The sequence below is a fragment of the Phyllobates terribilis genome, unplaced genomic scaffold, assembly GCF_046119375.1.
Source record: "Phyllobates terribilis strain yellow unplaced genomic scaffold, ASM4611937v1 Scaffold_7__3_contigs__length_470593459, whole genome shotgun sequence".
NCBI lineage: Eukaryota > Metazoa > Chordata > Amphibia > Anura > Dendrobatidae > Phyllobates > Phyllobates terribilis.
The window spans coordinates 115391277-115417699 of record NW_027362767.1 but is presented as its reverse complement, the minus strand read 5'-3'; the positions used below and the strand labels follow the sequence as shown (position 1 = coordinate 115417699).

The 26423-nt window shown below is 41.1% G+C and overlaps 1 protein-coding gene across 1 annotated transcript in view; it reads right to left on the bottom strand.

The window, feature by feature from the left end:
- Positions 1-2034: 2034 nt before the first annotated feature.
- The window catches only part of INO80 (INO80 complex ATPase subunit), a 131311-nt gene continuing 106922 nt past the window's right edge, over positions 2035-26423 (bottom strand). Inside the window, exons 27-36 of the mRNA XM_073639102.1 lie at positions 22662-22789; positions 21738-21832; positions 20802-20874; positions 20145-20303; positions 19854-19956; positions 16544-16632; positions 14796-14951; positions 11881-12040; positions 8043-8243; positions 2035-3057 (exon numbers count right to left, since the gene is read on the bottom strand). Of these exons, the coding sequence (XP_073495203.1) occupies positions 2843-3057; positions 8043-8243; positions 11881-12040; positions 14796-14951; positions 16544-16632; positions 19854-19956; positions 20145-20303; positions 20802-20874; positions 21738-21832; positions 22662-22789 (1379 nt within the window). The 3' untranslated portion in view covers positions 2035-2842. The remainder of the gene's footprint in view (positions 3058-8042; positions 8244-11880; positions 12041-14795; positions 14952-16543; positions 16633-19853; positions 19957-20144; positions 20304-20801; positions 20875-21737; positions 21833-22661; positions 22790-26423) is intronic.

Here is a 26423-nt window from a genome sequence, read left to right as displayed (position 1 = left end):
CCGTTCATCCAGAGACTGCCACCCGCTCCCTTACAAGGGCCGCCCCTTTGTATAGTAGCTCAGAGGTTCCGCCTCCCAGACCCGTTACACTCAGTAGTGATGAGCGAGTATGAATCATTAACCCTTACGAGAGAGCACGCTCTGGTGCTCGCCGAGAATTTTGGCGTGCTCGGCATTTCTTTTACTGTCGTCACGGCTGTTAGACAGCTGTGACACATGCAGGGATTGCCTGTCGAACACTCAATCCCAGCATATGTCACAGCTGTCTAACAGTCGGGATACTTGCAGCCGTGGCGACAGTAAAAGAAAATGCCAAGCACACCAAAATACTTCGTGAGCACCCGAGCGTGCTCGCCCGAAAGGGTTAACGATTCATACTGGCTCATCACTAATACTCAGTAGTAGATAATATATACAGTCATGGCAGAAAGTGTTGGCACCCTTGAAATTGTTCCAGAAAATGAAGTATTTCCCCCAGAAAATTATTGCAATTACAAGTTTTGTTATACACATGTTTATTTCCTTTGTGTGTATTGGAACAAAATTGTTGACACCCTCAACTTAATATTTGGCTGCACACCCTTTGGAATAAATAATTGCAATCAATCGCTTCCTATAACCATCAACAAGCTTCTTATACCTCCCAAGTGGAATTTTGGAGCGCTCTCCTTTTGCAAACTGCTCCGGTCTCTCATATTTGAAGGCGCCTTCTCCCAATAACAATTTTAAAATCTATCTACAGGTGATCAATGGGATTTAGATCTGGACTCATTGTTGCCCCTTCAGCACTCTCCAGCGCTTTGTTTCCATCCATTTCTGGGTGCTTCTTGAAGTATGTTTGGGGTCACAGTCCTTCTGGAAGACCCATGACCTAGGATGCAAACCCAGCTTTCTGACACTGAGCACTACATTGCGACCCAAAATCCTTTGGTAATCTTTAGAGTTCATGATGCCTTGCACACAGTAAAAGCACCCAGTGCCAGAGGCAGCAAAACTAATCCAAAACATCATTGAACCTCCACCATATTTGACTGCAGGTACTGTGTTCTTTTCTTTGTAGGCCTCATTCTGTATACAGTAAACAGTAGAATGATGTGCTTTACCAAAAAGCTCTATCTTGGTCTCATCTGTCCATGAGAAGGATTTTGGCTTACTCACATACATTTTAGCAAACTGCAGTCTAGCTTTTTATGTCTCTGTGTCAGCAGTGGGGTCCTCCTGGGTCTCCTGCCATAGCGTTTCATTTCATTCAAATGTCGACAGATAATTTGCGCTGAAACTGATGCATCTAGAGCTTCAGGACAGCTTGAATTTCTTTGGAACTTGATTGGGGCTGCTTATCCACCATCCGGACTATCCTGCATTGCAACCTTTCATCAATTTTTCTCTGCCATCCATGTTCTGGGAGATTAGCTACAGTGCCATGGGTTGTAAACTTCTTGATTATATTGTACACCGTGGACAAAGGAACATCAAGATCTCTAGAGATGTACTTGTAACCTTGAGATTGCTAATATTTTTCAACAATTTTGGTTTTCAAGTCCTCAGACAATTCTTTTCTCCTCTTTCTGTTCTCCATGCTTAGTGTGGCACACACAGACAAACAATGCAAAGATTGAGTCAACCTCTCCCCTTTTCATTTGGTTTCCGGTGTGATTTTCTTATTGCCCACACCTGTTTTTTGCCACAGTTGAGTTTGAATGAGCATCACATGCTTGAAACAAAGTTGTTTACCCACAATTTTGGAAAGGTGCCAACAATTTTGTCCGGCGCATTTTTGGGGTTTAGTGTGAAATTATGTCCAATTTTTCCTAGCTTTTTTGTGTTTTTCCAATAGAACAAAGGAAATAAACACGTGTATAACTAAACATGTGTAATTGCAATAATTTCCTTGGAAAAATACTTTCTTGACCAATTTCAAGGGTGACAACACTTTCGGCCATGACTGTAACGGAAAAATCACAAATACAAAGAGTACCTAAAATTACTCAATTTATTATTTTATCTTTAGTTAGTAAAACAAATGTATACATATATACAAATCTGGATATAAAAATAGACAACACGTTGTAAAGAGGAGAAGAAAAATAACTTTGCATCGCTTTCCTGCTATTCTATGTATTATTTACACACTATTGATTATGCTGCAAAACTGACCAAAAATGTAAGAGTGCAAATCATCACGGGGTTCATATTTTACCCCCTTTTTTATTTTTTGCAAGCCCTTCTTGTGGCAAGGTGACTATAGGCCTTAATTAGGCTGATCTACAGATTCTTTTCAGTTTACATTACACACTTTTGAAAAGGAGTGAATATGATAAAAAGGAGGTAGTAGGCATCACCCGCTGACCACGCTCTTCTATGTACATCCGATTCATGTCCTTTATTGGGAAGCATATACCCTCACTGTGAGATGACCCATGTTCTTAAGAATGATCCTGCCAGAAAATGATCATTTTTTTTTTCTTAATCAAGTTTTCCGAAGCTACTGGCACATTTGTTTGATCCATAGGTTACAATGAATTATGCAGAGGATTTTCTCTATACCCTGCTTTTTTTGCAGAGCAATAATAAATTAGGATTATGGACCAATGGAGGGTAATACTGTTTCCCATGCCGAGATAAATGCTTTCTATGTACAAAAATTTTAAAATCAAAAATTTGGATTGATCTAAGGTGGGGGTATTATATTGTCAAGAGTTAAGATCAGCAGTTTTAATGAAGAAACTCGAAAGATGTTTACATTGCAGCAATCTTAGAGACGTTGCGCCGCACGGTTTAAGGATGATGTTTTTCTGTAAATCTTTGGTTGCATATGACCTTGCAAAGTTGAAGGGTCAGATTACAAATTCCCTGGGTTTCCAGTAGTTTTGCTGTGTCTTCGTGATGAAGTATCCTGTGTCTTACTAATAGGGTTACTGATTTTCGAAGAACCAGGTGCACCGCTTCCTTTGCTCAGGGGGGAGTTAATTGGGGAGGAGGAGTTTAAATGGCTAAAATCGGAAACTCCAAAAGTTCTCAAGAGAGGTGCTTGAAGGGTGCTGTTCGGCTGGTGACCTGCAGAAAGATGAAGAAAGCCATTAGCAAAAAAATTGTTTTGCAATTTTTCAGGTTAATATATAACACGAGTCAACGAGGACCTCTCTCTAAATTTTCCCTTCTTCCATATTCACACACATGCATACACACATATAAATATATATATATATATATATATATATATATACAGTACAGACCAACAGTTTGGACACACCTTCTCTTTTAAAGATTTTTCTGTATTTTCATGACTATGAAAATTGTACATTCACACTGAAGGCATCAAAACTATGAATTAACACATGTGGAATTATATACTAAGGCTGTGTGCCCACTATGCGTTTTTCAAGCGTTTTTTGCCACGGAATTTCCGCAGCGAAAACACTGAAAAAATGCTGGGTAATACGTGCCCCATGGTCCCCAATGATAATCCGCATGTGCTGTGCACATGCTGCGGAAATTTCCACTGCGGATCATCATTGCGGAAAAATACGCAGCATGTCCATTAATTTTGTGGACACGCAGCGTAATTGCCGCCATTGACTTGCATTGAAACGCTTAATATCAGCATCACCACATGTGTACACGTGGATATGAAGCGATTCAATGTGCGGATGGTACCCGGGTCTGGAAAAGAGGAGGCTCTCATCCAGACCCGGATACCATAGAAACTGTAAAAAAAAGAATTGAAAATAAAAAATAAAGATTATACTTACCTTCCGATGTCCCCCGGTCTCCATAGCGATGCGTGCGATGTGTTGGGCGGCTCGCGATGGTGTGAGGACCTGACATTACGTCATTGAGTCAGGTGACAGGTCACCAGACCGCTGACGTTGGCGGTCGCGTGACCTGTCACATGACTCAATGACGTCATTGCAGGTCCTTCACACCACCGCGAGACACCGGGGAGACCGGACGGAGCGGAGAAGGAGACCGCGTGCCATCGGAAGGTGAGTATAATCTTTATTTTTCACCATTCTTATTCTTTTTTTTAACTATTACTTGGTCACACTAAATAAATCCATGCCGGTTGCATGGATTTATATAGTGTGACCAAGTTATCAAGCACTTTCCAAGTGATGCTAAAGTCACTTGGAAAAGAACTTGATAACCCGCATGCGGAAATGCATGTGAAGAACGCTTGACAAACGCTTCTAACTGGCAGGAAAAAAGTATGTAAAAACCGCATGCATTTTTCCTGCCAGGGAAAAGCGGAAAAAATATGCAGTATTTCTGCATCGTGGGCACATAGCCATAACAAAAAAGTGTGAAACAACTGAAAATATGTCTTATATTCTAGGTTCTTCAAAGTAGCCACCTTTTGCTTTGATGACTGCTTTGCACACTCTTGGCATTCTCTTAATGAGCTTCAAGAGGTAGTCACCGGAAATGGTCTTCCAACAATCTTGAAGGAGTTCCCAGAGATGCTTAGCACTTGTTGGCCCTTTTGCCTTCACTCTGCAGTCCAGCTCATCCCAAACCATCTCGATTGGGTTCAGGTCTGGTGACTGTGGAGGCCAGGTCATCTGGCGTAGCACCCCATCACTCTCCTTCTTGGTCAAATAGCCCTTACACAGCCTGGAGGTGTGTTTGGGGTCATTGTCCTGTTGAAAAATAAATGATGGTCCAACTAAACGCAAACCTGATGGAATAGCATGCCGCTGCAAGATGCTGTGGTAGCCATGCTGGTTCAGTATGCCTTCAATTTTGAATAAATCCCCAACAGTGTCACCAGCAAAGCACCCCCACACCATCACACCTCCTCCTCCATGCTTCACGGTGGGAACCAGGCATGTAGAGTCCATCCGTTCACCTTTTCTGCGTCGAACAAAGACACGGTGGTTGGAACCAAAGATCTCAAATTTGGACTCATCAGACCAAAGCACAGATTTCCACTGGTCTAATGTCCATTCCTTGTGTTCTTTAGCCCAAACAAGTCTCTTCTGCTTGTTGCCTGTCCTTAGCAGTGGTTTCCTAGCAGATATTTTACCATGAAGGCCTGCTGCACAAAGTCTCCTCTTCACAGTTGTTGTAGAGATGTGTCTGCTGCTAGAACTCTGTGTGGCATTGACCTGGTCTCTAATCTGAGCTGCTGTTAACCTGTAATTTCTGAGGCTGGTGACTCGGATAAACTTATCCTCAGAAGCAGAGGTGACTCTTGGTCTTCCTTTCCTGGGGCGGTCCTCATGTGAGCCAGTTTCTTTGTAGCGCTTGATGGTTTTTGCAACTGCACTTGGGGACACTTTCAAAGTTTTCCCAATTTTTCGGACTGACTGACCTTCATTTCTTAAAGTAATGATGGCCACTCGTTTTTCTTTACTTAGCTGCTTTTTTCTTGCCATAATACAAATTCTAACAGTCTATTCAGTAGGACTATCAGCTGTGTATCCACCAGACTTCTGCACAACACAACTGATGGTCCCAACCCCATTTATAAGGCAAGAAATCCCACTTATTAAAACTGACAGGGCACACCTGTGAAGTGAAAACCATTTCTGGTGACTACCTCTTGAAGCTCATCAAGAGAATGCCAAGAGTGTGCAAAGCAGTCATCAAAGTAAAAGGTGGCTACTTTGAAGAACCTAGAATATAAGACATATTTTCAGTTGTTTCACACTTTTTTGTTAAGTATATAATTCCACATGTGTTAATTCATAGTTTTGATGCCATCAGTGTGAATGTACAATTTTCATAGTCATGAAAATACAGAAAAATCTTTAAATGAGAAGGTGTGTCCAAACTTTTGGTCTGTACTGATATATATATATATATATACACACACACACACACACACACACACACATTTTATATATTATATTATATATATATATATATATATATATATATATATATATATATATATATATATATATATATATATATATATATATATATATATAGCGGGTGAAATCAGTATTGAACACGTCACCAATTTTCTAAGTAAATATATTTCTAAAGGTGCTATTGACATGAAATTCTCACGAGATGTTGGTAACAACCCATCCAATCTACACAGGCAAAGACATCAAACCATAGATGTCCATAAATTAAGTTATGTGTAATAACAAGAAATGACACAGGGAAAAAGTATTGAACACATGAAGAAAGAGATGTGCAAAAAGCCATGGAAAGTCATGACACCAGCTGAAATCTATCAGTCATTAGAAATCAATCTTGCCACTTAGTGAAAAATAATATCAGCTGGTTCAACTGATGGCCTATAAAAAGGTGTCTTATTACCAAGGTGCCACACAAGAAACATCTCATGATGGGTAAAACCAGTGGGCTGTCTCAAGACCTTTGCAACCTTATTGTTGCAAAACATACTGATGTCATTGGTTACAGAAGAATTTCTAAACTGCTGAAGGTTCCAGTGAGCACTGTCAGGGGTCATAATCCAGAAGTGGAAAGAACATAATTTCACCATAAACTGGCCACGACCAGGTGCTCCACAGGAGTGAAAAGAATTATCAGAAGAGTTATTCAACAGCCAAAGGCCACCTATAGAGATCTACAGAAAGACCCAGAATCAGCAGGTTCAATTGTTTCAAAGAAAATAATAAGTAATCCACTCAACCTCCATGGCCTGTATGCATGCTTCACTGCTGAACAAAAAGCATGTTCAAGCGTGTTTAAAGTTTGCTCAACAACATTTAGACAAGCCGGTGAAATACTGGAAGAATATAGTCTGGTCAGATGAGACCAAAATTTAACTCTTTGGATGCCATAATACACATCATGTTTGGAGGCCAAAAGGCACTGCATATCACCCCAAAAACACGATACCAACAGTGAAGTTTGAAGGTGGTAACATCATGGTGTGGGGCTGTTTTTCATATGGCACTAGCAAACTTCATATAATTGAAGGAAGGATGAATGAACAAATGTTTTGAAACATTCTTGATAAAAATCTGCTGCCATCTACTAGGATGATGAAGATGAAAGAAGAGTGGACATTTCAGCAAGACAATGACCCCAAACACACAGCCAAGGAAACTCTGAATTAGTTTCAGAGAAAGAAAATAAGGCTGCTAGAATGGCCGAGCCAATCACTGGACCTGAATCCAATAGAAAATGTAGGGAAGAAACTAAAGCCCAGAGTTTATAGAAAAAGCCTGAGGGCCCCTTCAGGATTTGAAGAGTGTTTGTGTGGAAGAATGGGCCAAAATCACACCTGAGCAATGCTTGCAACTAGTTTCTCCATACAGGAGGTGTCTTGAAGCTGTCATCACCAACAAAGGCTTGTGTATGAAGTTTAATTAAATTTCAGTAAGCGTGTTCAATACCTTTTCCCAGTGTCATTTCTCAATATTACACATAACTTAAATTTATGGACATCTATGGTTTGACTTCTTTCCTGTGTGGATGGGATATGTTGTGAGAATTTCATGTCAATAGTACCTTTAGAAACAGATTTACTTGGAAAATTGGTGACGTGTACAATACATATTCCAGCCATTGGGGTGAGTAACATTTCTGGTGGAGGTGCACGCTAGTTATGAGATGTGAAAAATTCATTAATTTAGTGAATCTTAGTCCAACGCACCTTTTATTAAGACTGGTGTGCAAAACGTCAGTCTTAATAAATTGGGACCCGTTGAGCTCAGTTATTGGCTGCGGTGAGTTCGTCAGTGCTGCAGACAATGACACACACTGTGGAGACTCAACACTGGACCTGGGGAGGGTAACACAGCTACAGCAGCGCAACTATTCTCTTTCATTCCCATGAATTGAACATGATGTCTACTTTAAGGAGCGAGATCTCGTGGTAAAATCTCACTGTTAAAAAGCTAGCGATCATGTTCAGTGCCGGGGAGAGACATGGTCTTGCCGGAATATCCGGACTCGCAGTCTGATGGCGACTTTTAATAGAAAGGTGGCAATTAGCACACCATGCACCAATATTTAGAAAGTCTTTTTTTTTTTTTCCTCGTAACTGAAATAATAAAATAAAAAAAAGGTAAAATCTGATGTTCGGTGCTCTTTCAGATGTTACTCAATATCACCTTTTGACACATTGTATCCATACGCTGCAAATGCTGCGGCTGCTCCCGCCATTGCTCCAGCCATTGCGGCCGCACTGCCAGCAGTGGACTTCCGGCTTCGAGATTTTCCCCCCTTCGCCCCGTTTCCACCAGCTTTTGTACGTGATCGGCTGCGGTTTGTGTTTGCTCTTCCACTGGAAGACGTTTCTGGACTGAAAATTCCTGTGCAAGAAAACAAAAATCCAATCTCACTCCTGAGCCAAATTCATTGATCACTAGCAAAGCTGACATAAAGCAGCTGTAAAAGCAATAAAACCCTGGAAATCACAACTTATTCTAGGAAATATACTCTGTCTATCATACAAGCGATGGATCTACGGTGTCACTTGGCGCTGTCCAGTAAAAGATCATTCACAGAAGCTTTGAAAAGTAAGATGTCTTGTGATTTAGGGACTTGTCTATGGGTCAAAAGTGAGGAGTTTTTGCTTTTATTTTATTCACACTCCTCCCCTGAATATTTCCAAAAATACGGGCCTTTTTAATTTAGTGCTAATTTTTATTGTCTGTACTAAGGGGGCGGTTCTCACAGGGTAATTATGCAGAGCAGCCTAAGGACACGCCCCAGAGAATCATGTAAGCCACGCCCTCTTGGTAAAGACCATAAAAATTAGCACTAAATAAAAAGGCCCATATCTCTGGAACTGTATGCTGGATTTGAAAAAAAAAATGAAATACTTAGGGGAGCAGCGGAAATAAATTAAGAGCAAAAAGTGCCCACTATGAACCTGGTTACAGATGGCCCTTAAGGTTGAATAGATATTCCTTTTCATGCTCCGATCTATTATAGACAGTTTCCAGCGAACTGCTACAATCTGCAATCATCTGCTGGTATCAGAGAGGGGAGAAACCAAACACATTAGAGGATCAAGAAGACAATATGACGTAGAAGGGTTTGTATAAGCCAGCGAGACAAATCACAGTCGAAAACTATTAACTGCGGCAAATGTCAAATACCCTATTTCATCTTTTGTCACTATAAGTGGCTGCAAATATATGGTATATTTGATAAGAAGAGGAGCAAATGGAGTGTGTATAAAATATACATTTTTATTAAATGCTAGTTAAAAAGATTAAATTTTACAAATAACCAGAACAGGCAAAATAGGTGGGGAAAACACATGCAACATAAATGTGTAGAAGGTATTATATTATGACTGATAGGATTAATTGTATACATGTCAAGGTTCCACCTATGTCACACATGTATCAATGAAAGTATGTAAAAAAAAAAACATTGAATATTTCAATAAGAAAAACCTTACCCATCTGGCAGATGAAGCCCCCCCAGGGAATGTGGAAGCAGAAAGTGCAGAGCCCCTACGCGCGTTTCGTGTGTTAAACACACGCTGTCTTACGCTTAAGTCAGTCATAATATAATACCTTCTACACATGCATGTTGCATGAGTTTTCCCTACCCCTGGGTCTTTGCTTGTTGCTATTTTGCCTGTCCTGGTTATTTGTAAAATTTAATCTTTTTAACTAGCATTTAATATAAATGTATATTTTATACACACTCCCTTTGCTCCTCCTCTTTTCAAGTATTCATTTAGCAGTGTTCTAGATTTCTTTATATGCATGAATGATCTATGATGATCTAATTATTTGCACTTCATTATGCCTATGGGATTTGTATTACAAACATATGGCATATGCAGCTGCAGACTAATAAGGTCAGTGTATAGGACCTATAAATGAGAAGATAAAGTAGAGCTGATCATATAGTACATCTGAGAATAAGAAACTTTGTAATAAATCTTATCAGAGAATTCTGATTCTTTCTCCTCTCAAAATTCTCAATTCTTGGGTAAAATATCTCTTCAACTAATACAGATTTCCCCATAACGGAGATGACCATTCTGGACCATCAAGTTCTATGGAGAACTGCAACTGTCATTTCAGGAGAACCTGCAGCAGAATGTCTGTGTCAGCCGATAGCTCCTCCCTCCTCCATAGAATGTTATGAGCACCAACTGTCATCTATCTTGGGAACATCTGTCTTCATTGAACACAGATTTTACTCCTGAATAGAGAATGAAAGATCAGTCCAGGAGGAGAAAGAAGTAGATTTCCCTGATAAATTACAAAGTTGCTTATTTTCATGTGTACCGATTCATTAAATAAAAATTAAACCAATGGTTACTTTTAGCCACTTATACAGGTTCTCTGAGAAGTTGTCCAAAATGAACAACTGCAATTCATCCTAGCCATGCATTACGACAGGTTGTCTGAACACTCCTTGAGACATGTCTGTTAGAGATGTTAGAGCAAGCTCCTCTCAGGCTGAGGGGCAGCATCGAGAACGAGCATAACCGATCTGCTCACTTACCTGGGCAGGGCTGAGGCAGGAGGAAAAAAAAAGCCAGTTCTGCTCAGTCAACAGAGGAGAGGTTTTCTCCTTCTTCAGCCCTGCTCCATGCTCAGTTGTATTCCAATTCTGCCTGTGCCCTTGCTATACACCTGCTGACTAAGCAAACAGGGTTATTTCCTCCTGCTTCATGCCCAGTTGTAAACCTGTCAGGTGGACTGAACAGATCAGTTCAAGATGCTGCCCCTCGGCCTGAAAGACTTGCCCTATTGCTCAGAGACATCGCTCTCTAGCTGTGTTTCTTCAGCAACCGGTTCCAATTTGTGCCTAGTGCTGGTTGCAGCCTGAAATATGTGATGGTGGCCATTTTGGACAACCCCTCTAATAACAGGGCTATTTTGGGTCTCAAACACGTCAATTTTTTTAATTTTCTTTTAACACTGGCGTTGTCAGAAAAATGTAATTTTTTATTTTTCCATTGATGCTTTCTATTTGGGGAGAAATTGTATTTTTCAATGGTAAGATTTTTGATTACATACAACGTATTAGATACATTTTATTTCTGGGCTGGGAATAAAAAAAATGTATTCTGACATTTCTTTTATATCTAAAATATATATTATGTATGTACACGTGTGTTATTCCCCTCTTCATCGAAGAGTCAAAACTGCAAAAAAACAAGCCCTCATACGTCTATGCGGACAGATAAATAAAGTTATGGCTCTTGGAAGACGAAGTGGAGGAAAAAAACAAAAACGCAAAAATGTTCCAAAAAAAAAAAAAAATCATCCTTTCAGGAAGGGGAATTTTGTGTTTTTGCTTTTTCTTCCCTTGTTCCATTTTTGCGTTTTCGTTTTTTTTTTTTCTCCTTGTTGAAAGAGTCATAACTTTTGTTTTTAATACAGTTTTGATTTTTATTTAATAAATCAATAGTACACATACAAATAAGAAACTTTGATTAATATATTTTATTAGAGAAATTTGCTTCTTTCTCCTCCTGGACTTTTCATAAATTTTTTATAATGGGTTAGGAGGAGGGAGGAGCTGTCTCTAGCTCCTCCCCCTCCAATCTACTTAGCATCTTATCAGCAACATCTATCTTCACGGAATACAGATTTTACCCAAGAATGGACCATTTTGAGAATGAAAGTAGCAGATTTCTCTGATAAGATATATTACAAAGTTTCATATTTTCACACCTACTATTGATTTATGAGATGAAAATTAAAATGACGGTTACTGTCAAAAATTGACAGCGGCATTTAAATGTTTACATTGCAGCAATCAGAGCAAGCTCCTATCGCTGCACTTACAAGCAGATGCTGGCTGTGTAACACAGCACTGCCAGCAGAGACCCTGAAACTGGGGAGGAATTAATATGTTAAATGTAATGAAAAATTGCAAAATATTTCATTAGTCAAAATGCAACATTTTCAGAAACCAGACATAATTAATAGATCGAGCGGTCTGATGGTAACCAGCATAAGTACAGACCATTAAGCGTGTCTGATGCGGAGCCGGTGATGGATGCTGGAGAGTTTGTTCCTCTGGACTGCTGAGCTGAAGAGGAGGGATCGTCTACTATCACCAACATGTCATTGCTGCTCTCATCCAGCGCAATGGATCCGGTGTGGAGTTCACTGCTGATGGAAATCTACAGAAAACACAATAGGAGGACTCCTCTTATGTCGTTTTTAGGAATAATCTGGCACAATGTTACAATTTGCCAGTAACAAAGACATCAGTGAGGCTCTTCATTAATCTTGTATTGTTTAAATCAGGTTTTTATGAGAAGTGGTCACAGTCGTCTCGACAATCTTTCGCTTATTAGATTGCCAATGTAGGCACTGTGTAATCTGTAATATACTTTCAGATGGAAAAATAGTTTATTTTTTGTTTGAAAAATAAAGTTATGGGTTTGCTGAGCTGTGTATCTAATCCCAACATGTGTGATACAGTCCGTGTATCTAATCCTTTCATGTGTGATAGTCAGTGTATCTAATCCTATCATGTGATTCAGTCCGTGTATCTAATCCTATCATGTGATTCAGTCCGTGTATCTAATCCTATCATGTGATTCAGTCCGTGTATCTAATCCTATCATGTGAGATACAGTCCGCTAATTCCATCATATGTGATTCAGTCCACGTATCTAATCCTATCGTGTGTCATCCTGACTGCTGATGTCACGCAAGGTGTGGGAAAGACTGAGGGAAGAGGGAAAGGGAGCCCAGACTCTAGGGAAAGGGAGGTGTGGAGACCTCCTAGTCTGGTCTAGTGTCACTCAGTCTCAACTACCGTCCCTATATTTGCTCTGCAGCAATCGCCGCATGCAAACCTCATCCTGTCTTTCCCTGGTGTTTGGCCCTGGCTAGGGAAGGGAGGAGATGAGCACTAGTCGATCTCCACTAAACACTATAGGACAACAAGGAAGGACAAACGGGGAGATTGCTTAGCTTTAGACGACTCCAAACAAATGCGCACACGGCCTCAAGCTCCAGAGAGGACGAAGTACTGCTCTTGCTGAAGCCTCACAAGTAGTAATGAATATCGCCGGCACCTCCCTCTCAGACACACCAGGTATTTATACACTCAGGCCAGGGAGACAATTAGCCAGAGGGAGGTAGCTGCTGGGTCCTAGAGACAGCTAGCCTCTAAGATGTCGTCTGTAATGCCAAACGTAGAGATCTCCTGCTACCAACTGCAGGGCAACTGTCTGTCACCTCCGACACACCCGTGACAGCTGAACTGTGTAATCACATTGCAGTCACCAATAAAATGGCCATGCACTGTTATCCTCAACGTTATCCTCTCCCTCCTTTGCAATAAGTGAAGTGGAAAAGTGACAGACATGGCAGACCCCGCCCACATCAGACAAGGTAGAGCCCACCCACATCAGACATGGCAGATCCCGCCCACATCAGATACGTCAGACCCTACCTACGGCAGACCCTGCCCACATCAGACATGGCATATCCCGCCCACATCAGACAGGGCAGACCCTGCCCACGTCAGAGCGTGCCCACATTTACTACAGCCGTTATGCGAGCTAACAGTACACTAGACTTTATGGCAAATTTCAGCAATGCCCCTCTTCCCCCCAGTGTTTCAAAGTTGAAAATAGCAACATTTTTTTTTTATTATTATTCTTTATATTTTATACCATATTTTGTATATTTATTATATAAAATAAATGAACCATTAATACTTTACATTTTTTTCTACTGTTGGAGGCTGGGAATGACACATTCCATTTAAAAGCTGCTCCAAATACACAGCATAATAAAATAGCTGCTGGATTTTTATCATGCCTGGATCTGTCTGTGACTGTCTACAGTACATTAGCTGTGAAACTCTATCCTCTGCTTCCCTCCTCTCCTTTATGGCTGATCAGCAGTGCAAGTGACCCCTTCTTCTTTCCATTTTAGTGTTCTGTGCGATGGGGAAAGCTGGGTTCCAGCTGCGCTCACTCTGAAAACGTCCTCTGTGACCCATCTTTCCCATTATTTTGTATTCTGGTTATCATGTCAGTCATTGGGCATTCATCTGCGAGAAAGCTGGGTTACCGCTGTGCTTACTCCGACACAGTCACTGCTTTCCTATTGCTCTGCGATATTACTGTAATGTAAAGCAATAGGAAAACTGGGATACAGTGACTGTCAGAGTTAGCACATTGGTAACCCAGCTTTCCTCACAGCTGTACATTACAGCAATCCATTGTAGGAATTAGGGCTGTGTGATTAATTTGATTAATTTGCCTTTGGAGGTCGGCACAAATTTTATTTTGAACAGAATTGAAAATTCGATTTCTGCTCCGCCCCCTCTGCTGTCATTGGTGGAATGGTCAGTAGAGGAGGAAAAGCAGAGCAACTGAGAACTGTGATTGGTTGGAGCAGCTGAAACCTGAGCGGGCAGAGCGTCAGGAGAGGCTGAGTGCACATGGAGAAGCTCCCGGGATATGAGAGAAGTAGTAGGAGGTGAGTGGTGCCAGGACTGTGATTTGTGGGTATAGGTGACACAGTCGCGGCCTCCATTAACCCCCAGAAGGCAGATTCAGTACAGGGAGAACATGTGTCCCCTTCCAATCTTCTCTGCACCCACCCTTACGTTGATCCTCAGCAGCTCAGCGTTATTAGAAACTACTGTTCTTCAGTGTGTCGTAAAGGACGTTTCGGCCAATCATTAGGCCTTCATCAGAACAGATTGCAACACCGTGTACTATGGACATTCAAGCAATAAAAATGCTGGTAGCGCCTCTTTATAAAAATCAAATCGCTATAGATAGATATTTCTCCATCTATCTAGATACGCTTCCTAAAAATAAGTGCAGATGTGTGCGGCCTAAGTGAGCGCAAATACTTGTGTCAATGACATAATTTCAATTTTTCAAGTATGGCACCCGCACTCACTTCACTGAACGGACTGGGCATGGCGGAGTCCACACTAATAAAGGAGTCGTCTCCGTCTGCAGACAGGTTTGAGTTATCGGCTGACGGCACAAATGGAATAACCAAGTTAATGGCATCTTTTTTTTTCTTCCCATCAATCTCGTCTTCTTTCTTCTTCTGCAAGGACAAGAAAATAAATAACAATGGTCAGTAATAAATGGTAAGCACTAAAAAAAAAAAAGAAAAGAAAAAAATACCCAAAAACAATAGTAGTCAGTGGTTACATTTGTTACAAGCCCTGTTGTGGAGGAGAGCAGGGCAGTTGAGTTCTGCTGAAAATCAGCTAACATAGCAATGATGTGAAAACAAGCAGGTAGCTATAGCTTTACTGTTGAAGATGGCAGAAAATAAAATCGGCCAGGCAGGGTACTGTACAGAAGCAAAGATAGTATTTTAAAGGTACAATCCACTTAATGTCAGAGGTGGAGGCAGAGCAGAGCTGTGCTAGCACGAGGCCAGCTGAGAGAGACAGCACTGCGCATAGTCAGCCAGGAGCAGCAGAACTACAGCAGGGCAAGGGCAACTGGAGGGTAAAAAGACAGGGCCATCTGTTGGAAGGTGATGTTCGCAAAATCAGGCAGATCCAAAAAGGAGTTATATTGGCACAAATTAAAAAAAATATCTATATGTGTGTGTACATTATTATAAGACCACTTTGTTATTTTGGGGATAACCATTTAAAGGGAACCTGTCACTAGTTTTTTAGTATCCCAACAAATGGCACCACCTTTTTCTGCCGTTGTTGTGAATTTCACAAATTATTACATTGCCTCTTGACTTCCCCCTGTACACCTCAAAAATACCATTTGATTTGGTCCCAGGCTGTATTTAAAGGAGGCTGGTCCGTCCTCCTTTGAGTGCCTGTTCCTCCTCTCTGTTAGTAAAAGCCGTCCTCCGGCTCTAATTGACGTGGATGACGTGTCCTGCATCATCCACATAGCTGAATGAAGTCTTGTGCCCGCGTAGTAGCATTGCAGGCCGCGCAGGTGCACTTTGTTTTGCTCTACTGTGGGCATGAGCACTGATGTTCTTTGCTCTACTGTGGGCATGATCATTGATGTTCTTTGGTCTACTGCGATCATGCGCATTGATGTTCTTTGCTCTACTGTGAGCATGCGCATTGATGTTCTTTGCTCTACTGTGAGCATGCGCATTGATGTTCTTTGCTCTACTGCGGGCATGCGCATTGATGTTCTTTGCTCTACTGCGGGCATGTGCATTGATGTTCTTTGCTCTACTGCGGGCATGCGCATTGATGTTCTTTGCTCTACTGCGGGCATGTGCATTGATGTTCTTTGCTCTACTGTGAGCATGCGCATTGATGTTCTTTGCTCTGCCCACAGTAAGGCAGAGCAAAGTGCGCCTGTGCGGCCACTCCGCAGGGGCAAGACTTCATTCAGCTATGTGGATGATGCAGGACACGTCATCCACATGAATCAGAACAAAAGGACAACTTTTACTAACAGCGCAGCAGGGAGGGCGCCCATCAACCCGGACCAGCCACATTTAAATACAGCGCGGGACCAAATCAAATGGTATTTTGAGGTGTACAGGGGGGGGGGAAGTCAGGAGGCAATGTAATCGTTTGTGAAATGCATAACAGCAGCAAAAAATGGTGGTGGCATTTGTTGGGATACTAAAAAAATGATGACAGGTTCCCTTTAAATAGCATGTACATGAAACAATACAAAAGTTAGAGAGGAAATAACCTTTTCTGCATATTTTTCCCTTTTTCTCTTGCGCTCTTTCACTTTGTTGGTCTCTTCTTGTTGCCTTTTCTCCTCTTGTCTCTGGCGTACTGCAAAAAATATATAATAATAAGACAAGAAACATTTTGCAAGGTTTTAGAAAGTGCTTAAAGTTCTGTTCACACCCCGTTTTGAGGGCTGTTTAATGCTGCGGGTATTCGTGTGCATTCCCAGCACCACAGATCCATACTTCACCTAACGATACTCTGCATGCAGTGTAAAATATAAGTATCCGACACAAATGATTTCAAGCAAAAGCGTTTACTCTTCAAGCGCATCGAAACACTGGGGCCACAAACAGGTGCAGTCGATATCAGGTTATGGCCAATAACGCAATTACACTGGTGTTTAAAGGGAAGCTACAACCAGAACATTACCTAATGTTTAAATCAGGCTTTTGTGTTACATTTATTTTTTTCTATTGTTTGCCAAGGTTTTTTTTCTTTAAAAAAAATAAATAAATCACAATCTGTTAATTAACCCGTTCATGACCATGCTATTTTCCTTTTTTTTTTTCCTTCCTTCATTTCAAGAGTCATAAGTGTTTTTATTTTTCCATCCTTATAGCTGTATAAGCTCTTGTTTTTTTGCGGGCCAAGTTGTACTTTTGAATGATAACATTGATTTTATCATTTGTGGACTGGAAAAAAAGTGCAATTCCACAATTATTTTTTATTATTTATCATGTTCACTATACGTTAAAACTGACCCGGCAATATGACTCTCCAGGTCAGTATGATTACAATGATAGAAAGCGTGTATCGCTTTTTTTTAAAATTTAATTTAAGTGGTGGAAAAAAAATTGGCAATTAGTAAAAATATATATATAACAAATAATAATAAAAAAAAAAAATATAGACATACACACACACACACACACACACACACACACACACACACACACACACACACACACACACACATATATTGCTTTTGTAGCTATTTTACAAGACTCGTAACGTTTTCAATTTTCGGGATAAGCGGCTGTGTGAGAGCTCGTTTCTTGCGCCCTCAGCTGACATTTTTAGTGATAACATACAGTACATCCTTATGTAGCGCCATCATATTCCACAGCGCTTTACAGACATCATCACATTTGTCCCCATTGGGGCTCACAATCTAAATTCCCTATCGGTATGTCTTTGGAGAATGCCAGGAAACCGGAGAGCATGGAGGAAATCCACGCTAACACAGGGAAAACATAAAAAAGAAGGGCATGAGAACATGCCCCCAGAGAAGGTCAGACCCGGCTTTCTCCATGTTGGACATATAATGACACACAGCCCTGTTTTCCTCAATGGTCTCTCTGTTGAAACCTACTGTGATTACAAGCTGGGGATGGAAGTAGAACTGTGTGTCATTACAAACACCTCTTGCAGCTCTCCTCTCACAGCACTGTCAGCTCTGTTCTACTCACTTTCTACCAAACTGACTGCAGTGAAATGAGAGCAGCAAGAAGTGTATAAAATGACACCCAGCTCTGCTCTACACCCCTTCCCTGCTTGTAATCACTGTGGATGCAGGCAGTGAAATCAGTGATTAGAGAAGAGCAGTGTCATTACATGTCTCGCACAGAGAAGGCCTGGTCTGACATTCTCTGGGGGCATGTTCTCCTCCCCCCCCCCCCCCCCCCAATGATAGCTACTGCTTATTATTGGTCAGCATCATGCAGGGCAAAAAGTAAATGCCCCCAGTGAACAATCACTATTCACGCCCCCTTGGGTTTTAGTTAAAATTAGAATCTAAACTTTACAAGCTAATATCTCTGTAACAGAGATGAGAAATTAAAAAATAAAAAACATTTTATTCAGCTCCAAAGACACTTTTTTTCCCTATGGGCCTGAAAACGAACAAGCAGGTAGATGTTATACAGAGCATCAGCTTCTCTTCCGCTCTGCCCTGTTGATGGGGCGTGACTACTGCCGTCACGTTGATTGACAGTCGGCTACTGCAGTTGTGCAGCGGGGAGCCGGCTGTCAATCAGCATGATAGAAGCAGAAAAAACCTGTCAACAGAGAGGAGCGGAAGAGAAGCTGATGCACTGCCGACATGACAGAAGCAGATGAATAACCGGTAGGAGCAGTCTGTGACCACTCTGTGCCGGCAGAGATCAGTGTCGCGCACAACAGGCAAGTAGAAACTATTTTTTTTTCTTTTTACTATGAGCATAAAACTAAGAAAAAGTTCCGGATACATCTTATAATGCAATGCTTTTTATTCACCCAATCACATGCAATGTATGAACTATTACATGTTTGACACAGGCCAGTAATGGTTGAAATCATGCAGAATGGTTTCTTTCATTCTGAAAAAACAGAACCCAGACAAACCCCGTAATGATCAACGGGATTCCTCTGCATCCTTTTGTCTGATGCAATGTATTACTTATTACATTTGCTGAGAAATGTAAATAGAGTCTATGCTGTGATCTAGATCTGTGCCATATTATGGTTCATTCGACAACTCCTTGTATTAATATGGAACATACTGTAGATGACTATATACCCAGAAGAAGTCCCTAATATGTAGCCATATTACCGCTATTGGACAGCAAACGATAATTAACTTCTGAGATAACTGACAGTATATTATTACTCAGTCGTGGATCCCAGAAATCAGACACTTATCAGCTATCCTCGACTGAGTGATGAGTCAATTATGGATAAAAAGTCTTAGAAGAGTAACCGTCGCTTTAATTTTTATCTCATAAATCAATAGTACGCATGAAAATAAGAAGCTTTGTAATATATCTTATCAGAGCAATTTTATTCTCTCTCCTTCTAGACTGATCATTAACTCATAATTCACGGGTAAAATCTGCCGACTGTGAATACATATTTTCCTATTACTGTGATAAGAGATGACAGTTAGTGCTTTTAAAACTCAATGGAATCAGGAGGGCAATAGGAAAACAGACAAGGAGGGGAATGGCAGACACGTTCTCCTGGAATGTCAGTTACAGTTCTCCATAGAACTTTATAAGCACCAACTGTCATCTCCTATTTCAGTAAAGGGAAAATCTGTCTTGAATACAGATTTTACCCGTGAATTGAGAAATTTGAGAAGGAGGAGAAAGGAGCAGATTTCTCATATATATATTATATATATGGTACATTACAATCTTTCTTAATTTCACATGAACTATTGATTTATGGAAAACTAAAAAAGTACAATGGATTTTTAGCTTCACCACGTAAGTTTTAGTGTAAGAAATAAGTGCAGAAATGACTCTTGCAACAGTTTAAAAATTACAAAGGAGCCAATAGCTTACATTTCTTCTCTAATTCCTCATCATCCAAAAGCAGGCTGACTACTTCTTTTGGCTTCAGAGTGTCCGGTTTAAAATTTCCTCCAGAAATCACAACCCGCTGGATCTGTTAGAGAAGACGACACATGAATCCTGAGTGAGCAACAAACCAATAAGTGGGGGGAAAAAAATAAAAATCAAGATATGGCATGAAACCCAAAGTGGGCTACTATGGACCATTATTGGGACGTGCGCGCCTTGTGGATCACATGTTAATGGAGAAGTCTGAAGAAATGGACATCCAATGTGCCGTACCTCACTTTTCTCCTTCGCCCTCTGAAGTATGCGTTCTTCAATGGTGCCTTTACATATCAATCTGTAAACAGTGACTTGCTTGGTCTGACCAAGACGGTGAGCTCGGTCCATGGCCTGTTGGTCCACAGTCGGGTTCCAGTCGCTATCGTAGAAAATCACCTGAACGGGAATAATAGAAAGGGGGAAAAACGTTCAAATGATTCTTTCCAATGGGGATGGTTTGTGGATCGATTGCACAAGTATGGAGTGGAATTAAAGCTAGTGCACATGTGGCGGTGGGAAACAACACCTGTACATTGATTCAGCTGTCTGAAAGTAGTGTGGAAATGGTTAGGGCTTAAAGGGGTCTCTCTATTCAAAACATCCCAGTCCCAGTATGTTACAATCACTGAGCTCACCGGCTCTTCCTGTGTAGATGGAACACCCCGCTCAGAGCCGCTGAGCTCAGTGATTGTCTGCAGCCAAGATCAGACACTGGGAGAAGCGGCAGAAACTCAATGGTGGACCCGGGGACAATATTTTTAAATAACAAACTGCACCAGACAGGGATTTTTCTCAAACAGGACCACCCCTTTAATGCTCCAGGCAAAATATTCCATTCTAAACAGGAGTCGCAGGTACAAGCTTTATACCAGATCGAGGTCTCGAGAGCCTTACCGTATCAGCAGCAGTGAGATTAATACCCAGGCCCCCGGCTCTAGTACTCAGCAGGAACACAAATATGTCGGTCCTAATTGGGGGGTAAAAAATATCATGGATAAATGTTTTTTTTTTGTTTTTTTAAATAACATAGATCTAGGGAATACGGGAAAAAAAAAAGTAAAAAAATGAAAAGCTATCCACCTAAAATCAGACTGACTTGAACCCAGGACTTACTCATTGGTAGCCTATCCATATGACACCTAGCACCCCCACAGAGCAGCTGTGTAATGTAGGCAATGTGTGGTGTGGCCCCTGACGCTCAGTACGTTGTTTTGTGGCCCCTGCTGAGTGCTACAGATTATTTCCCACTCATGTGGAGCTCCGTACATTATTGACATTCGGCCTTTGACTGGGCGTCGGACCCCTATGATCTCATATTGATGGCCTATTGGTCCTTTAAGTATGTCATCAATACAGAAATCCCAGGTAAAGGGAATCTATCATCAGGTTTTTGCTACTCCATCAAAGAGCAGCATTAATGTAGAGGCAGCGACCCTGATTCCAGTGATGTGTCACTTACTGGGCTGAGTGTTGCTGTTTAAATAAAATCAGTGTTTTATCAGAAGGAAATTATCACTACAAGACTAGGCGTTTGCTGCTTCCTAGTCCTCCTGCTTGGCGTAACCCCGCCCCCACCACTGATTGGCCGCTATACTGAATATTTACAGAAAGTGACCAATCAGAGATGTGGGAGGGGTTACATAGGGCTCGGCTAGATTTGAAGCAGAGAAACTGTGATTGTATCAAAATGACAGCAAGCAGTAAGTGATACATCGCTGGAATCAGGGGCTCAGCCCCTACAAAATGCTGATCTCAGATTCTCTTTAACACCAATGTGAAATGCATGCTAAATATTTCCCAACATATATCTGCCATGACCATTTCTTTTACCTGCTCTGAAAGTCAGCCACCATGTCTCGCCTCTCAGAAATCTTGGAAGACCCGTCTAATCGCATGTATGTGTGCTTTCTATATACCATATATTCCTACAATAAGAGAATATGTTAAAGTGACAGCAACTGCATCAACACTCTGGAAAAGGGAAACTGGCCAATGAACGGGGCAATACATGGATCAAAACTCCAACCATCTCTATTCCTAGTTTTCTCATCATGACAAGTACTGCACACTGTGCACGAACTTGAAGGGGTTTCCCAAAAACTCTTGCTCCGTGGCTGCAGTTTGTTAAGCAGCAAACAAACTGAACTTTACTCACCCTCCCCAGGTCCAGCACTGAGTCTCCACGTTAAGTCAGTAGCACTGCAGTCAGTCACTGAGCTCATTGGCTTTGAGCAGCTCGTGGCTTCTACAGCAGAACCATTGAGCTTACTGATTGTCTGCAGCTCTGTCAATGTGGCGATAACAAACACCGGGACGAGCAATGGAGACTCAGTGCTGGACCTGGGGAGGGTGAGTAAAGCTCAGATTGTTTAAAGAAACAAAAAAACAGAACTGCAGCCAGGGGAAAGAGGATTTTCAAAACTGGAAAATCCCTTTAAATCACAGAATCTCTGCATTATGTCACTGCTGCTTTAAAATTAAAATGTAGATAAATAGTGAATTGTTATAACTGAATGAATATTACACTTAAAGAGCTATTCCCATGTAATCATGTTTTGCCAGATCCCATTACATTATGATTTAGACCTGTGGTCACACTGGTTTTTTTTTTATTTTGCATTAATGCCATCCGCTATGCAGAAAATTGGACACAACCCCATGAGACGAGATGAGAAATCATGGTAAATACGTAGCCCTCTAGCATTGTAAAGATCTAATTCTATATAGAGGATTTCTGGGCAGACGGCAGATTACCTCCAGCAAATCTATCATCCGAGTCATCTGAGAGTAAATGAGAACTCGGTGCCCTTGTGACTTGAGACGTGTGAGCAGCAGATCCAGTGCGTACAGCTTTCCACTGTCTGTAATGAGACTCTCCTTGTCTGCAAAGAACACAAATCAAAGGTAATGGTCACAGTACTATATGTACTTATGCTTTATATTACAGCATTGTAAGGCTCAATCACATGAAACGAGTTCCAAACTACATCCCTGCAGTGTAATGTGGTGCTAGAAGAGGATTTCAACTATGAAAGGGTCATTCCCTTAACCACAAAGCGCATTATATGCATAACTATTGTTAATATACAGACCAAACCAAATTTAAAGTTTCTTCTTCTCCTGCAGCTTCTTATAGCTGAATGGGCGGTGCTTTTCTTATCTGCTAAAACTACTTTTACCAGCAACACCCTGCTTCTCCTCAGTGCTGCAGGCCCCCACACTCTCCTCTAATACGTAACCATAAAAACATTTATTTTTACTCACTAAGATCCCTCGGGATGTAGAAGTTTAATCAAGAAAACAGGAACAGATGGTTATAACATGGCTAATTTGTTGCTACTATTACTCACTAGTAGACCGATAGTAGGTTGCATGTATAAATATTTTGGACTTTCAATGTGCCTAGAAGTCAACATTTCATTGGTGGCTCCTGGCAGTCATCAAGCTCCATGTGGAGGTACAGAGGAGTTGGGTGCAAGCAGGTTCACAGCAAACTCTGTGTGAAGCAATCCTAATGGTCCCTCATTCACACCTGCCATTCACTATAGTGGAGATATTGCCTATGACACTCGGCCAGGACAGCAGAAATGTGCAATATTCATTCTCAAGGTTGGTGTAGCACAAGTGGTTAGATTGCCATGATTAGCGCTATATACCTTATCTCTTCTTTTTTATCACATGTGTGAACAAGAGAGAAAAACAGAAGCATAAAGCCCTTAAATAGCGATTCCCAGCATTCCACTGGGGTCAGCAGTACAGGAAACAAAAGATACGGTGTACATATAACTCACCAAACAAATCTAAATATTAGACAAAGATAACACAAGTAAACACAAAATGCAGTTTTTAAATGAAGCTCTTTATTATTAAAGGGAAAAAGAAATCCAAACCTACAGGGCCCTGTGAGAAAAAGTGATTGCCCCCTAAACCTAATAACTGGTTGGGCCCCCCTTAGGAGGAACAACTGCAATCAAGCGTTTGTGATAACTGGCAATGAGTCTTTTACAACGCTCTGGAGGAATTTTGGCTACTCATCTTTGAAAAATTATTGTAATTCAGCCACACTGGAGAGTTTCCGAGCATGAACCCCCTTTTTAAGGTCATGCCACAGCATCTCAGTCGGATTAAGGTCAGGACTTTGACTAGGCCACTCCAAAGTCTTCATTTTGTTTTTCTGAAGCCATTCAGAGATGGACTTGCTGGTGTGTTTTGGATCATGGTCCTCCTGCATAACCAAGCGCGCTTCAGCTTGAGGTCACGAACACATGGCCGGACATTCTCCTTCAGGATTTTTTTATAGACAGCCAAATTCATGGTTCCATTTACCACATCAAGTCTTACAGGTCCTGAAGTAGCAAAACAGCCCCAGACCATCACACTACCACCACCATATTTTACTGTTGGTATGATGTTCCTTTTCTGAAATGCTGTGTTACTTCTACGCCAGATGTAATGGGACATAAACCTTCCAGACAGTTCCATTTTTGTCTCATCAGTCCACAGAGTATTCTCCCAAAAGTCTTGGCGATCAAGATGTTTTTTGGCAAAACGGAGAAGAGCCTTTATGTTCTTTTTGTGGTTTTCATCTTGGAACTCTGCCATGCATGCCACTTTTAACCAGTCTCTTTCTTATGGTGGAGACATGAACACTGACCTTAACTGAGGCAAGTGAGGCCTATAGTTCTTTGGATGTTGGTGTGGGATCTTTTGTGACCTCTTGGATGAGTTATCGCTGCGCTTTTGGGGTAATTTTGGTCGGCTGGCCACTCCTGGGAAGGTTCACCACTGTTTGATGTTTTCGCCATTTGTGGATAATGGCTCTCACTGTGGTTTGCTGGAGGCCTAAAGCTTTAGAAATAGCTTTATAACCTTTTCCAGACTGATAGATCTCAATTACTTTGTTTCTCATTTGTTCCTGAATTTCTTTGGATCACAGCATGATGTCTAGCTTTCGAGGATCTTTTGGTCTATTTCACTTTGTCAGGCAGGTCCTATTTAAATGATTTCTTGATTGAGAACAGGTCAGGCCTGTGTCTGGCTAGAGAAAGTGAACTCAGATTCCCAAAGATGTGATAAACCACAGTTAAGGAAGGGGGTGGGGGTGGGGTTTTTCACACCGAGCCCTGTAGGTTTGGATTTCTTTCTCCCTTAATAATAAAGACCTTCATTTAAAAACTGCATTTTGTGTTACTTGTGTTATCTTTGTCTAATATTTTTAATTTGTTTTGTGATCTGTAACATTCCATGCAAAAGAATAAGAAATCAGGAAGGGGGCAAACATCTTTTCACACCACTATTAAACTATATAACTTTTTAGCTTCTATTAAAATTATTCCAATAAACACCAATAAACTAAGCCTGCATTGGTGACTGCAGTCACATATGCATTGCACAAATGAAACCGAACACAGTACACCTCACAAAAGACAAAAGCTCTTAAAATAAGCAGAGAAATTTGCCAAATGTTTTTTTCAAAGATAAACGCAATGTAATCTGTGTTGTAAATGCGCAATACATATTTTTAACTATTTCTGGACCGCCCATAAACTAAAAATATCCACTTTCCTTTCTACTGATGTTCTAATCCAAAATATCAATGCAGACTGTGCAGCTGTGAGAGCGGAGAGACGGCTGTCAGACACAGCCACTCTCCACAGAGAAGATAAACATGGTTTATTACCATGTGTATACAGAGCACTGAACTAGCGCTTGTGTATACAGATTATGCAGCACTGACAGTGCTTCCTCCTCCAGGCCCAGCAGTCATATGATTGCTGGGTGTAGCAGGAGACGCTGGGTCCTAGGAGACTTAGCTCTGCTGTGCAGGCAGAAGGCTACATTTCCCCTGTAATTAGCCCTAATATACTAGCCCAGTTACAGGGGAAATCAGCAATAAAAAGAATGTATTATTATGTTAAACAGAATTTTTCACCAGGTTTTTTTTCCACCTAATTTGAGAGTGGCATTGTATTGAGACAAAGACTCTAATTCCAGCGATGTATAACTAATGGGGCAGCTTGCTGCAGCATTGATAAAATCACTGTTTAGTCAGAAGGACATTATTACTAGAGGACTAGTAAACCTGCTGCCCTTTTAGTCCTCCATATTCATGATCTCTGTATAACTCCGCCCTCGCTACTTATTGGCAGCTTTCTGCCTATGCACAGTGCACACAAAAAGCTGATTTTATCAAAACAGAAGCATGCAACCCAGGAAGTGACATATCGCTGGAATCAGGGTCTCTGCCTTAACGTCATGCTGATCTCAGATGAGGGATAGCAAAACCCTGGTGATAGATTATCATTAAAATGCCCCCCAAAAGGTCTTTTAAAAACCTATGAGAGGCACAGTGTGTGATATAAATGATATATTTTCAGATGTTATATAGCAAATTTCAGTGAAACTAAAGTTTTCCTTTAAGCAATGGTTTTTGATTAAAGCAACCAACAGATGGGGCGCTGCTCACAGTCTGGTATCTTCATTTCAGGAAAGCGATGCATCCGGTTTGTAGTCTTT